Here is a 14,919-nt window from a genome sequence, read left to right as displayed (position 1 = left end):
CAGGCTGTATCCCCCTTTGCAGTATTTCTGTTGAAAAATTGCTATTGAGGGTGAAAAGGGAGGGTGGGTAGGTGGGGGGTGAAGAATGATGCTTTGATCCCAGCCATTGAGAGCCGCTGCTGAGATGTTACCTTAAATGTGTATTTGTGTACTTACAAATGCATTTCAACAATAGTAAACTCATAAATAAGAAAAATATGCTTTGGAGTGTGAAACTGGAGCAAAGCTTTAGCTTCTGGCTTCGTCTAATCTAGGTTTTTGATTTCTCTGTTAATTGACTATAATACCTGTTAATCAGTTGTGTTTTGTTCTACAAAAATGTTTTTATTGCTTCTATTAGTTAATTTTATTTTTTTTTTCCTTTTAAACAGGATATTTCTGCTCAAGAAAGCAATATACTAGGGGCATTCTGTGACATGAATGTAAGTTGTCCATTTTTACATAGGTACATATCTCCTAGAAACTTACAATTTTATAATTATATAAATAATAATAGTAATATAAATTAGCTATGTTGCTTCCTCTGTATAGATTTGTGTTATGATATTTTTATTTTATTTTGTGTTTCCTGTATATCTGAATGGATCTAGCATTGATTGTTCGTATTCTTCTCCTTTTTTATTTTTTAATTTCTCTAGGATGTAGAAGTACCATTGCACTTGCTTCGCTATGTTTGTCTATTTTGTGGAAAAAATGGCCTTTCCCTCATGAAGGATTGTTTTGAATACGGAACTCCTGAGACACTGCCATTTCTTATAGCACATGCATTTATCACAGTGGTATCGAATGTAAGTGTTGTCTTTACATTTTTTTTTTACTATTAAACACATCATAACAAGTAAAAGGACTGAAGTCTGGAAGAACTGTAGGAACAGGGAAGTTGTCCTTGTTGGGAATGTGAGGGCTGCTGCTCCACTGGGGCAGCATTTCACCATCCAAACCCTATATATCTCCTGTAGGCATGTAATTAATTTTGCCAGTTTGGATCATTTCATCATTCCTAGACATCAAGATTGTAGGAGCCTCAGAAAATACCTGTAAGGACAGTTTCAGATGTCGTTTTTGTTCCTGAAGTTGTGTCATGAAAATATTCTAAGCTGTCTTAGGCTACGTTAACTTTTTACCTATTTCCTGTATGGCACAAGGGATTTCTTTTCCTTTTGGTTTCCTGTGATTTTTTATCGTTATAAACATTTGCAGTGTAGAGAGAGCTGTCTTTTATTTTCAGTTAGTTTTAGAATCAATATCCTTCATTGTTTTTCCATTTTGGAATAATAGCTATTTTTTACTAGAAGAATTACAAATGGATTTTAGTGGAGGAGATTGGAAGAGAGAGATTGGTAATAGAAATTAAAACTTCTTTCTGAAGGACATATGAAGAGTTACAATAATGTGAATGTGAAGTCATGTCCTGTCCTGTTACGTACAGATGTAAATGAAATAAATAGCTTTATACGCCTTGTACAAAGTGAGTTTAACATCATTTTTATATTGGTTTATTGCAGTATTACATGTTTAAAATCAGATCCTTGCTTCCACACATCTTTGCTCCTTCCTTGTTCGGTTCCTGACCAGCCAGGATGATGTTCTAAATAAGTATTGAAACGTTTGCATAGAGGGAACCAATCACTGAAGTAAAGCTGGTGTTGGTGATCATATCGCTTCCTCCTGATCCTTTTAGTGTAATGGTTCTTCACTTGTAGGTCAGAGAACAAATGAGTAAGGCCATGATGTGCTCAGTAGTTGTAATCTTAGACAGGAGGTCTGCTGCAGCACCTCTTTATGTTAAACTGTAAAGATAGGTTTTCTGGCCCTTTCTGTAGGATCTGATGAGCTTTCAGGTGATGAGCTGATGGGCTTTTCATCTCTGGCTGTTCTCAGCACAACCTGCTGGTATCTCTTGCTCCAGTATATCAGCTGAGTTTCTGCTGTAATGTCCTGACTCAATTAAGTTAAAATGAGCAGAGAGACAAAGCAGCAAGTTGAACTGTTGTAGCTGATTTTCATGTTCTAAATGAAATAGATTCTGATACAAATAGTTTCTGATACAAACTTGTGAGCAGACCAATTGTTATGTGGTACCATCGAGCAAGGCAGGAACTAGTTTATGTTATCTGTTAAATACATTTTCACAGTAGCACCAACTCTTGAGAGCTGGTATTTCAATAGCCTTTATTTTAACGATTATTAGAGGTAGTAATGATGGAATTATTTAAAGTCGTTGGGACAAATGAGTTTTTTAGCTACTACTTTAAATGTTTCAAAAAATATTTCAAAGTCTGTAGTGCAGATGGACTAATCACTTCTCATTAAAATGTTGGGCTTAGTAAGCTCCAGGAAGTGTAATACATGAAGTTGGAAACAGTAAACCAAAGTCAAATCAATCATCTACTAACAAGCAGTAACATTCAACTTGGAAAGCATTCGCACTGTTTCTTTCACAAAGAATGGTGTATGTCTCATCAAGTGCACTGCAAAGGCTCATTTAAGAGAAGACCACTAGCACAAATCAGTAAATTGTTCAGGGCAACTGAGCTACTTATTATTAGTGGCGTTTCCTTTGTATAGAGGACAGAAAAATTATTGAAAAGATGTTTGCTTGAATTCTTGTATAGAGAAGATCTAGTTTGAGTAAATGCCTTCATCAGACAAGTTTATGTTTGTAATAAAGCCAGCAAATGTAATATAACACAATTTGCATCACCCAGGGAGTTGTCTAGTTGGCAGTCTTGGTTTTTCTCCAACTTGCTGCTCGGCAAGATGCTTTCTTAGCAACATTATTGTGGTAGGACTGTTCCTTCCTAAGAGTATTCCTTTGCTCCTTTTTTTAGTCATATACTTGGTTCCACCTTTCTTCCCATATTTCATATTCTGTGGTATTTGCTCAGCTTAACTACCTGACATTATGTTGGTCTCTTTAAAGAACTAACAGATGCAGAGAAATCCATGACCTCCAGCTTGTTCTGTGGAGGGTTTAAATATCCCTGGTAAAGTCTGTCGTTGCTTCATTCTGAACAATTTTAGTTTTTTGATGTTGTGGAGGAATTGTTGCCCCTCTCAGTGGAGAAGAATTAGTAGAAATAGGCTGACAACTTCAAAAATGTTCATTAAATTTTACTGTGTGAATCTTCATAAGTCAGAAGTACAAACTGTTAAGAGAGACACTCTTTTAGAAATGAATTATGTTATAAAAAACAGATGATAAAAAAGAACCTCTGAAGCTGGAGGATAGAACAGATGCAATAAATAAATATTGTATCTTAAAAGCAGGTGGAAGCTTAAGAAGTCTAAGGAAAGTTGTGGATTTATTAAAAAAAAAAAGTCAATATTAGATATTATTTCAATTTGTCATTTAATTTAGTATATTTAGGTTTAATTTCATGATAAAAATTACATTTTCCTTTGTTAACATAAAATTATCAATTAATTCAATTCTGAGGATGAAATTCATACGTAATGCAAACATCTAGATGAATGAAATGGCTTGAGAAGTTTGAATTAATACACAGCGAAAATTAAGACAAACAATGAAAGCTATGAAAACAAAATTATAAAACCCTTTTACTACCTTTATTCCATAAAAAAATATTTCCTTGTGGATTGCTGGCTCGCATATGGAAAACAGCAGATTGTTGTGTTCCAAATCAAATTGTTTGAATACAATACTATCTTTGTCATCATTGCAATTCCTTGTCAAAATGTTATTTAATTTTTGTTTCTAGCAAAAAATCTTCTAGTTACACTTCCCATATTTGGCATGCTAGACCCTTTTTTTTTTTTTCCTTCTTGAGACCAAGTAGAATCAGAAACTTATTCCAAATGTGGTATTTTTTTGCAATGTGCAGATTTGGCAGGTTTGTCTTGCAAAATAGGTTAGTATTGTTATTGTGTACTACCAGTCACAGAGTAAAAAGTCTGAAAATATTTTTTCCAGAACTGACTCAAAGCTATTTGGCTAATTCCACAAATGTTTAAAATAAATACTGGCCATACAGTTTTCCTACTGCCTAATATGTTTCTCTTCTAGCAAGAAGAATAATGTAGAATTTTCTGCATTTCATCCTTGAGTGATTGTTGGTGTTAGCTATTTGGAAGATATGTGTGCACGCATGATTAAAATTATGTCAGTAGTAACAGCTGCTAATGTTTCATCTGTGCTAGATCCCTTACCTGGCACGTAGTTGTCTTTCTGTAACAGGTTTAACAGGCTCAGCATTCCTTTTTGAAATGCAGATGGAACTTCTAACTTTGCCTGTGTAAGTAGTTTGGTTGGTCCTCTTTTCCTCACAGCAGTGCTAAATAGCTGTTTCAGGGTGTTTTTCTGTGCATACATTTTCGTAGTGCATACAGTTTTGCAAAAGTGGTAAAGGCAGTATGGTAAACATGGGAACGCAAATGTGGTAGTAAAAAAAACTTCTCTTAATCGCTGGTTATAAAACAGTTTTATTTTGTAGGGTATATAAATCATAAGAAGCAAAGCATCAATGTAAGTCAAATGATTTTACTTGATTTAGGAGAGATTTGTAAGGAACAAGATTCTTCATGGAGACTTGAAAAGAAGAAAGAAAAAGAAAAGAAAAAAGGAAAAAAAGGGGAAAAGAAACCCCACATGGCTGAGCAATGGGTTTTCCTACTTAAGAAACTACAGAAAATTCAGAAATGAGATGTCTGGACAGTATGATACTATTTATACAAAGTTCATATTTTCTGAATGACTAGAAGAAAAAATGCAACTCATGTTTCTAAGTCACAGACACATTCTTCAGCTAATGGCTTTGAAAGTGAGAAAATTAACAAGTTATTAAAATTAACATGAAAACAACAACAAAGCCTTTTTATAGAATGGGGTCACATATGTAAATATATCAACAATATTTCATTCTTAATATTCTTATTAAATGTCATTAATGATTTTTTTTATCTATTTATGTTTTTGCATTATAGATCAGAATATGGCTACACATCCCTGCTGTCATGCAGCACATTATACCCTTTAGGACTTACGTTATCAGGTAAATTTTTAATTTAATAATTTGTTCCTGGGAGGGCTTTTTGATAGCACCTATTTATAATTTCAGTTTACATACTTGCTAGTTGTTCAAGTTATTGCTCTGTCTGTATTATTTCAATGAGGAGAATGAAGGTAATACTTAGAGTTAGCTGAGGTAGCTCCTTCTATCTACCTAATCTCAGTATCAATCAGATCAATCTTAGGAATAGAATTTTTGATACAACATTCAGCCCCATTCTGATATGTCATGTCAGGATCAATTGTAATTATTTCTCTTATTGCAGTATCTTCATATAACTTCAGTGAAAATTTACACTGAGGTGATACAAGTAGAAGAGTACTAGGTAGTCACTGAAATTTCATCTACTGAGTTTTAACGCCGCTCTGCATTTTTATGTTCTGTATTTCCAGCTGGCATGAATTGAAGTGTGATCAAAAGTCTACTCGCACTTTTCTGTATCTAACTATATTCAGTCTCAATGATTTTCTTTATAAGCTGCCTATCATCAACACTTTAAAATTAAAGTACTTATAAAAATATTTAATTATACAGGGAGTTTATTTTTATTGCCTTTCCTAGGACGATAGCAAAAAATCTAATGAGTTGCTGATGAAATTATCTGGGGTTTGTATATCTGCTTGGATGTGGGTGGGGGCTGGTCACTGCTAGTAGCCCAAACTTAATTTTTTCTGGTGCAGACAACATAAAAAGCCACTGCTCTTGTATGTGCCCACAACTTCTCCAAGGCTTTGGGTTTCCTGTATCTGTACTATTAGAAACGTGCTTGAACTGGTCATAGTTTACTTCCCTGTTATCAGTAAACGTGCCCTTGCAGATTACATTAATTGTACCAGTGTAAAAGCGCACTTAAAAAATAATAATTACATTGGCAACAAAAACATACATCTAACAGTGAGGCTCAGAACTATGTTTCATACTTTAAAATGTTCTGGTTTTAATTGTAAATAAGTTTCACTGTGTAGAAATTATTTGCTTGGCTACAGGCCTATCCTGGTGTAACATGGTTTCTACCAAAATTATACCAGCAGGCAGGAGAGTATTCTGATCTTTTATTAAAATATATCACTCTTGAGTTACAGTCCAGCTGTGCACACTCCCTTAATGCTGATGTGTTATCTTTGAAGTCCTATAAAAGTAATTATTAATCATGAAACAGCCTGGAAAACAGCCACAGAGGGGCAAGCAGGGGATCTTCAAGTGCTCGTCCCAGTACATATTCAACCCGTAGTTGTTGATGTACTTGGGAATTTGGTTTGTGAGCCTTAACCGTCTTCTTGCAGTGTATGGAAAATAAACAGAGCATTGAAGGATCAACAATTAGAGATAGACTGGTAAGAAGGAACTTGAGTGAGACAGAACAAAGCACCCTGCAGATACTGCTGTTAATTCTCCCTTGCTTGGCATCATACTTTAAGCATGTTCTACTTTGTAGCTGTAGATGTAATTAGGGTCACTTGAATTAAAATGCTTTATTCTTCTGTTTTCCTCGTCTCTTTAACTAGTGAAATATTTGCATCTAATTTAAAACATGCTTTGTCAGCACTTTTTTGTCATAAATGGATGTTTGATGTTATTACCAATACATTTGTGTCCATCAGAAGGGTAACATTGATACAGGATACACCTTTCAAAACCACCAGCAGTTTAGAGAAGGATGTTCTCTCAGTTTTCATTTTTTACAATGGAATGCTGATAGATCTGGGACTTCTCAACATTATGAAGTCCAAAACTTTGTGAAGATGCACTTACAAAGTGAGACATGAAGCTGGGAGGCCAAGTAACAAAATCTTTACTGCTGTATCTCTACAGGGGACAGAAGTTAACATAGATGCTTTCAGCAAAATATGGCTTATACAGCTCACCTCATTTGGTTGTCAAGCTTACAGATCTCTCCTCATTGAGTCTCAAGGTCTCCCTCTGCCTTCTACTTCCATATCTGAAAGCAAACATAACCCTGGGCACTGCAAGACAGCACTTTTAAAACAAGTTCTGCATTAGCTTCTGCTGCTCTGCAAAGACATTGAGAGAGCTTGGAGGGGGGGTTAGTCTAGAATGATCCCTTGGGGTTCTAATTAACTGCTCGCACTTCGGAGTGGGCCTCCTGTGTGCTCTGGACCCCACTGTGTGACCCTTCTCCCAGGGCAGGTGACAAATGGAGCAACAGTGCTGCAGAGGCATCTTTCACCATGCTGGAGTGAGGTGGATGTGTGGTCAGTGAGGATGTTATTGGTGTCAGCTGTTACACAGAGTATCTGAAAGAGATGGGTCCCTGCTAGAAACCTTCATAAGAAGATGATTACATCAAATACATGTTAAGTCATGGTCCTTGTGTTGATTGGAAATGGCCTGTTGTCTGCATGTTGGAAACCCCGCAACTAGAAACGCAGTTTACCGTGCATGCCCAGATGTTTCTCTTCACTGACATCTACCCTTTGTAGTTGATAATGGCCACATGGTAGATGCCTTCATGAGATGTCTCATCTAAAGGATATAAACTTTGTTAGTCCAAATTGCTGGACTAGCAAAGTTGTCATTGCTCCTGTTAAAACCAAGTCTAATAAATACTATTAATTAGAATAGAGCAATAGTATTCATATCCTGCCTCTGAAAACCCTATGCTTTTGAACAGTTTAGGAAAGAAATAAAAGATGTAAGTTAAAAAAGGCGTCTTTTAATAAGGAAGCAAAGTATTTCTGACTTCCTCAGAAGGAAGCTTTTATTGATCACAATAACTTACAGTTCTTCATTTCAAATTGCAAAACTCTCATGATAAAATTATCATATTATTTGTGATAAAAAGAAAGACAAGACTTAAAGATAGTTGATTCCAGCTGACTTCACCTGAAGATCAGAGGTGAGAGATGTTCTACGTAATGCCAGATAAGGGATGCTTCATGATGGCAGTAGTTATGAACAGTGTCATCTTGAGGACAACGTTTTTTTCATCAGCAAACTTCATTGAAACGTAGGGTCTCATGGATAGTTGTGCCCTTGAGAAGGAAACAGGCTATCAGTGAAGTCCATTTTTATAAGTAAGAGATAAACTTGTATGCCTGCTATTGTAAGTGCTTCTATAAACCACTAGAAAGTCTTGGATAGTATGAAGGGAAAGACCTAAAACTCCTCTTTCTTTGACTTCACAGGTGGTATCACCTACTAAATGTTCCTCTGGTAAAATCTGAGAGAGCTATGTGTAGCAACACTACTGATCGATATCATATTTAGTTCTAACCCCTTCTTTGCTCTTCCTTCTTCCTCTGTCCCTTTTTCAGACCGATCTTGAGATATTTTGTTTACAAAGGGTTTGTGTCTCTGCCCCAGTTAGGAAGAAGTGGGACGTTCTGTTCTAAAACACACTGAGAGGAAATTGCGTGTGGCAGTTTTCTCCAGCGTTAGCCTTTTAGTCTCAGAACAGGGCACAAGCACAGAGCTGGTGTATGCAGAGGGAGTGGAAGCTCCAAACGGAATTGTTGATCCATGGTGCTTTCTGTGCAATACAGCGAGACAGAATGGAGCTGAAAGAATTCAAATTACTGCTTAGAAGTATTTTTCTTAAGAATTTGAATTTTATGGAAGTACCCAAGACTACTCTTTGCTACTAAATGTCATGAAAAACTCTTGTAATAAGCCTGACGTTTTCAGTCAGGAGACAGTAGCTAGGCACTTAAGTTAATTCTTGGTAATGCTGAAGAGCCCTGACTCATTTGGCTTGATATACTTTTTGTAGCTGTGGTCCAAAGGAGTCATACTATGGGAAAAAAGATTATTTCACAGTTGTGTAGCTAAAGTCCTGACGCACGAGACGTGATTGTACGCGTTACATAAAAATGGAAATACACATTTAAAACTGAACTCTATCCCCAAATACAGCAACTTTAAATAGTTTCAGCAGACTAAAACTTCTAAAAATTAATGTATATATGTGTATGTTTTGTTAATACCATTTCATAGAGGTAACAACAACTACTGAGGTGATAGAAAGGGTTACGAAGCAGGTAGACAAAAACTGTCATTAAGAGAAGAGGCAGTCTAGTGTGTTTTTTTTTTTTTTTTTTTTTTTTTGGACAAAAATGGCTGTTATATGAGTGATATGAAGACAACAATATGAAGATAATAGGGAATGATTATTCAGTTTTTCAAAAATGAAAAGAGGAGAACATCCACTGCAGTCATCAGGTTGCAGGCTTAACAGAAGTTCGTTTTTCATACAAACGCAATTGTGAAACTAATGGCCATAGGTTAATGAGAAATTTGAAAGTATAAAAGGAAGAGATAAATTAATTCACAGTAGTACATAGTTTCATCTTTTCTTTTTTTTTTTCTTGTAACATACGGGACAAATCTTTCATCTGCTTTTAGAGAGTCTCTTTTGGGCTGACAAGGCCTTTTGTCTTGCTCCAGTGACACTGTTCTTGTGCAAAGCAGTGCAGTAAATTTACAGCTAGTCGGTGTAAGGAAAGATGCGTATTAATTGCCAGTACTAGCTAAAGATTTAATTTTTGTTAAAAATTAAGTTATACCAGTAAAAGCATAAAATGGACGCTGTTAACTGATAGAGACGGGCCTAGGCCACTGTATCCTTCCGCAACTAAAATGAAGCTTAGCATACTTTGCAAGTTTCAGCAGATTTAATCCTGGTAATAAAAATATGATCGTATTTAATTGATGACCAGCATAATAGTGCCAATAAACTTTCTAATGTAGATCCATTTATACTTGGAAAGGCAAGTATGGTATCTTCAAAAGCTATCTGGACATGGCCCTGGTTGAGAAGGGGGTGGACCAGGTGACCTCCTGAGGTCCCTTCCAACCTCAGCCATTCTGTGACTCTACATCTATACTGTGCTTAGCTCTTAGAATAACCTAGTAACATTAAAAAGGCTTAGAAACGGTGCAAATTAACAAACAAAAAGTGCTCTTTCTCTGTAGCTTTCTCTAGACCCTGGGCAAAGCAGATCGTACTGTTGGAGTACTTCTGTAGCTCTGAAAATGCACCTACAGTGTACGTTAAATTATAAAAGTAGAATTTTTTAAAAGCACCATCAATTATATACTACACAAAATACGACACAGGTCTGATATAAGCTTAGACTAAATACAATAAATAAATTAAAAGAACCTTAAAAATATTGCTGCGGTGTAAGTTTTATGAATAAAAGTGGGCTTACATTGATACTTGCATAGGAATCAAAACTTTCGTTACATTAACTAGATCAACATAGTTGCTTCACCAAACTTTCTAGTGTAAGCAGGGTTTCAGATGATAGCCTTGTTAGTGAAATGCAGTGAAGCCTCAAAGCATCCTCCTTTCTGTGTAAATTGATCCATGCCCATTCCTGCCTGTTACACACATGCACTGTTTATCTGTTATATGTAGAGTGAGAATTTGTTAATTTCTTTTAACACCTTCAAGATCTTCTGAAATCCTGACAAAACAATCAAGTAGCACTTAATGTGCATTCTAAAATAAAACTGAATAGAATAGTTCAGTTGGAAGGGACCTGCAAAAATCATCTGGTCCAACTGCCTGACGGCTTCAGGGATAACCAAAAGTTAAAGCCTGTTACTGAGGACATCGTCCATATGTCTCTTGAACACTGACAGGCATGGGACATCATCCACTTCTCTAGGAAGCCTGTGCCAGTATTTAAGCAGAAATAAAGGCTTTGGTCGTACACGGGCTTTTCTTCAGTTGCAGTTTCACTTTGAGGTAGGGTCAAGTTTGACGTGCTTCCTCAGAAAGATGGCGTTTCCCATCTTGGAAAAAGACATTTCTTCCCCCATAGCTTAAATTATGACTGAAAAGGTTTGGGAACCAGCACTGATTATAGTTTGCATGTAAAAATGTGGAGATAAAAAATGGGCCAAGATTACTGATATTTGAGATTATTACATTTTGTAACAGAGACCAATGAATTTTTTCATCAGTGTTTCTAATCCTCTCACCTGTCTGTAGATTAGAAATAGGTGATTAGGTTGGGTTTGCTGCTGAACTTTTTCAAATGAGTTATGCCTTTTCATTGCAGCTTTTTGTTTTGTTTAGAAATCATAGCACAGAAGCATTACTTCCTTGCCATTATCTGTTTTTCAGTGCTCAACATAAGAAAATAAATATTACAATTGATAACGGTGAGGAATCTGGTTACGATGGCCCCCAGTGGTCCTTCTCTTGTCCTCCTGTTACTTATCAGTGATTCCTGTCATAGATGCACAGTCTTTGATTATTTGCGCTGAAGTCTCTTTGCTGTGTTTGACAATGCTAAGTATCGTTGAAGTGTGTTTATTTTAAGGCCACTACACAAGAGCTGTGAAAAAGGGCCTCAGTCTAAATAAGAAGCAGGGCCTGTATTTTTTCTTTTCTTAATTTACTAATGTTTATACAATGCAAATGCAAAGGATTGGTGTATAAATCTAGTGAAGTGTAGTTTAATATCTCTTTTATATTTTAAAAGGTTCTTGCATATATTTGTCCAGTCTCCAAGGATAGATCCAGACTTAGGCTGTCAAACAAATGGATTTTTAACACATTTCTGCGTAGTTAAATCTAGGTTGGATGTAGCCGAAACTTCAGAATACTGAAGGCTTCCAATCTGCATTTCCAAAGAACTGTGTGGGATTCATGTCATTTTGTGGGTATCTGTTTTTTCAACAAAGAAATTTGAAGAGGATTAAAGTCAGAAATGTATTTCCTTTTTAATGTATTTTACATAATTCTGTTCTTTCCTGGTGTTTTTTTTTCGTTGTTGTCAACTTCTGATATATTATTGATAGTGATATTTTAACTCGTTACTCCTACAGCTGTTGGAAACACATATTTGCTATAATCGAGATGGTGTTCTAGGATTGTTCTAGTTTGAATCATACTCTTTCTTTTCTTCCATTTGTAATTTATTCCAGGTATTTATGTAAACTGTCAGACCAGGAATTGAGACAAAGCGCAGCCCGGAACATGGCAGATTTAATGTGGAGCACAGTTAAAGAACCATTGGATACAGCCTTGTGTTTTGATAAAGAAAGTCTTGATCTTGCATTTAAATACTTTATGTCTCCAACTCTAACAATGCGATTGGCTGGGCTGAGTCAAATAACAGTAAGAACTTTTTAAAAATATAAATATTTAGAAAAATAATGTTTCTATTGTGTTTTACAATACTGACTTATTTGGGAGCATTTTTAATGTGTGAAACAAGAGAATCCTTGTATATGCAGTGTTAGGAAATTACAGTTGTGGTTCTGAATGTAAGGTGCACTGAGAGATATGACTAAGACATGTCTGTGTTCTGCAGTATGTGGAACTATAACACATTTCCTGAACAATTTACCATTCTAAACAAAACTGTATTATAACCATGTTTTGCAACAAGGTGTGTAAAATTAAGTCCATTGACATGGCTATAGTTGTTGCTTACAAACGCTTTCAGTCTGTTTGGATTTTTACCTTTACAGTGTCTTGACTGTAGTGTAGCCACTTCTTCAGACTGTAGATACCTCTTTTTCCTGTTTGTTTAGTATAGTCTGTTTCTCAAGAAAGTGCATCAATTAACAGAAGACCGAATTGAATAGGTAAATGTAAATAGTATTAAATAGAAATAGATTAAAACCAGAACCCCCACTCTTCCCTTTCCTATGGAAATGCTCCACATGGCACCAGCCAAGGTACATTGGGCATCCTTTGTCTGTCATTGTTTCCTACGTGCGCATTATAGTCACACAGGGATAGAAGTGAACTTTCAAACTTTTTTTTATTAACCTGAGCCTTTTCAATTTTGTGTTTTGCTGACACTCTTGTATTTAAGATTTATAGGTCATATTGTCATGTCTGCCTTAATGCACAAAATGATGAATAGGAACAAACTACACTAAAATGAATAAACATGTTCTGCTGAAGTTTTTTAGTCTTTTCTGAGCACATTTAACCATCTCTGACTAACAGATTACACAGTATCACTCAGTGATTCTTTTCATCACTGAGTGTCAGTAAATATAAGACAAGTTATCTGAATCCATCGTCCATTCAGTTTCGTATTTATATGAATGAAAACATAATGCAGTTTGTCCAGCGTAGGCAAGCTGTAGAGAAATGTAATTTTTGGAAGAAATAGTGACAGCATGTATTTGTTACTCTATATGCAATTTATATACATTTTTATGACTTTACATAAGTGCTATATTTTGCACACTCAATGCCTGAATTCTAATTTTCTGTCGTAATTAATTAGTGTAAATTGAATTTTTGGACTTTTTTTGTGTAAGAAGATTTGAGTTGAGTTGATGAAGTCTAAGGTGGAAATATGGCATATATTTTTGTTTTGACTTTTCATTTCCATGTCCTTTATTATTTATACAGTTACAGATCTCTCATAATATCTGGTAGATGTATTTTAAAATACGTCCATTGATTGGACATAGAAATAATCCCTCCCTCCTCCTCTTGTTACCATGTTACAACTTATAAATATGTTACAAACTTGCAATTTATAAATATTATGATATATAATGTAAAAATGATATTTTTAATAACAGGTATGTATTACCAAAAGCAATATTCTACAGTAGTTTTAGATAGAAGAAATAGGTTTCAGCTTGTAAAAACAACCAAAACACACACACACACACACATACAAAAAAAAAAAAAAAAAAAAAGAATATTGTTTGTTAATAAGTTATTAATTTTTTGTATGAATAGTCTCTAAAACTACTCTGGAACTCTGAGACAGTTCATTATTCTTTCTCATTCAAATAAAAAATTTCTCTTTTTTGGTTCTCTTTTTAAAGATCTCAGGAAGATGTCTTTGGAAGCATCATTTGCTTTTTCTTGTTTGGCTTCTGAATTTTGCTCTACTTTGTTTGGTATGCTTTGCCTGGAACTATTTTGATTGCCAGATTTGTGCAACTTTGAGAGTGAAATTTGAACCAAAATTTTCAGAAAATTTGACTGCTTCTTTACTGAAGTTTTGTGTCCTCTTTGCAAGCAAGGATCTACTTAAAAATATGTAATGTAGGTCAGTTTAGTTAGGTAGTATTTTCAGACAACCTTATCTATTACTGATGTACTTTCATTACTACTTTTCTGATTTTTTTTTCTATTCATATCTTTGATGGCTAGAATTTGTTAAAGTAATTCCATTGAAGTGTTCTTCTCAATCAGCACAATTTCAGCCTCCTGTATGTATTTAAGACTTTAGAACCAAGATAACTGCAACTGGAAAATATTTTCATTTCCTGGACTTCCATTTGCCTAAAGTTGAGAATTTAGCCTTGAAGCAATTTGTCACTTCATTTCTCAAATAGATGTGAAGATTCAAAGAAAACTTGCAGCGCAGTTTTATGCAAAATATTCAAAAGTGTGAACTTTCAAATATACATTTTATTTCAAAGAAAAATATCTTCTCGTTATTTATATGGAAAATTGACTCAGATATGCATTTCTAACTTCACTCACAGGATCAAGAACAATACAGAGCTGGTCAAATAAGTTCTGTGGCATGTCTAATTATTCCTTTTGCAAGATAAAGATGCTTTTGCCATCATTATGGAGAGGGATATTTTTGACCGAAAACGTAAATGAATCTAAACAGATGCATGTGTTCTAACATGGAGGTATTGATTTGTGTCTACCAAGAGATTTTTTTTTCCTGCCTAACAGCTAACATGACCAGTCCTAAAATTAAACCTTTCAGTTTCATGAAACCTCTTGAGACTCACAGAATATGTGCTGTATGGCATACAGGGATTATATTTGCTTACCACCAAATATAGACTTGCCTCTCTTGAGGGAGTAGTGTATACATAATGTGTCATATCATCTGACTTAAGTTCTTATTTACAAAACAAGGTTGAAGACAGACACATGTAGGTTAATTTTAGCAAAGTGGAAGCTTGACTA

At 35.1% G+C, this 14,919-nt stretch overlaps 1 protein-coding gene across 4 annotated transcripts in view; it reads left to right on the top strand.

The window, feature by feature from the left end:
• USP34 (ubiquitin specific peptidase 34) overlaps positions 1-14,919 on the top strand; it is a 127,505-nt gene that overhangs the window by 26,389 nt on the left and 86,197 nt on the right. For all 4 annotated transcript variants that reach the window (XM_032184082.1, XM_032184083.1, XM_032184084.1 and 1 more), the window contains exons 4-7: positions 372-422; positions 639-788; positions 4,945-5,012; positions 11,931-12,123. In XM_032184082.1, coding sequence (XP_032039973.1) covers positions 372-422; positions 639-788; positions 4,945-5,012; positions 11,931-12,123 — 462 coding nt within the window. The remainder of the gene's footprint in view (positions 1-371; positions 423-638; positions 789-4,944; positions 5,013-11,930; positions 12,124-14,919) is intronic.

The sequence above is a fragment of the Aythya fuligula genome, chromosome 3, assembly GCF_009819795.1.
Source record: "Aythya fuligula isolate bAytFul2 chromosome 3, bAytFul2.pri, whole genome shotgun sequence".
Taxonomy (NCBI): Eukaryota; Metazoa; Chordata; class Aves; order Anseriformes; family Anatidae; genus Aythya; species Aythya fuligula.
The sequence above is the reverse complement of the archived record's forward strand: the minus strand, read 5'-3'. Positions and strand labels throughout refer to the sequence as shown.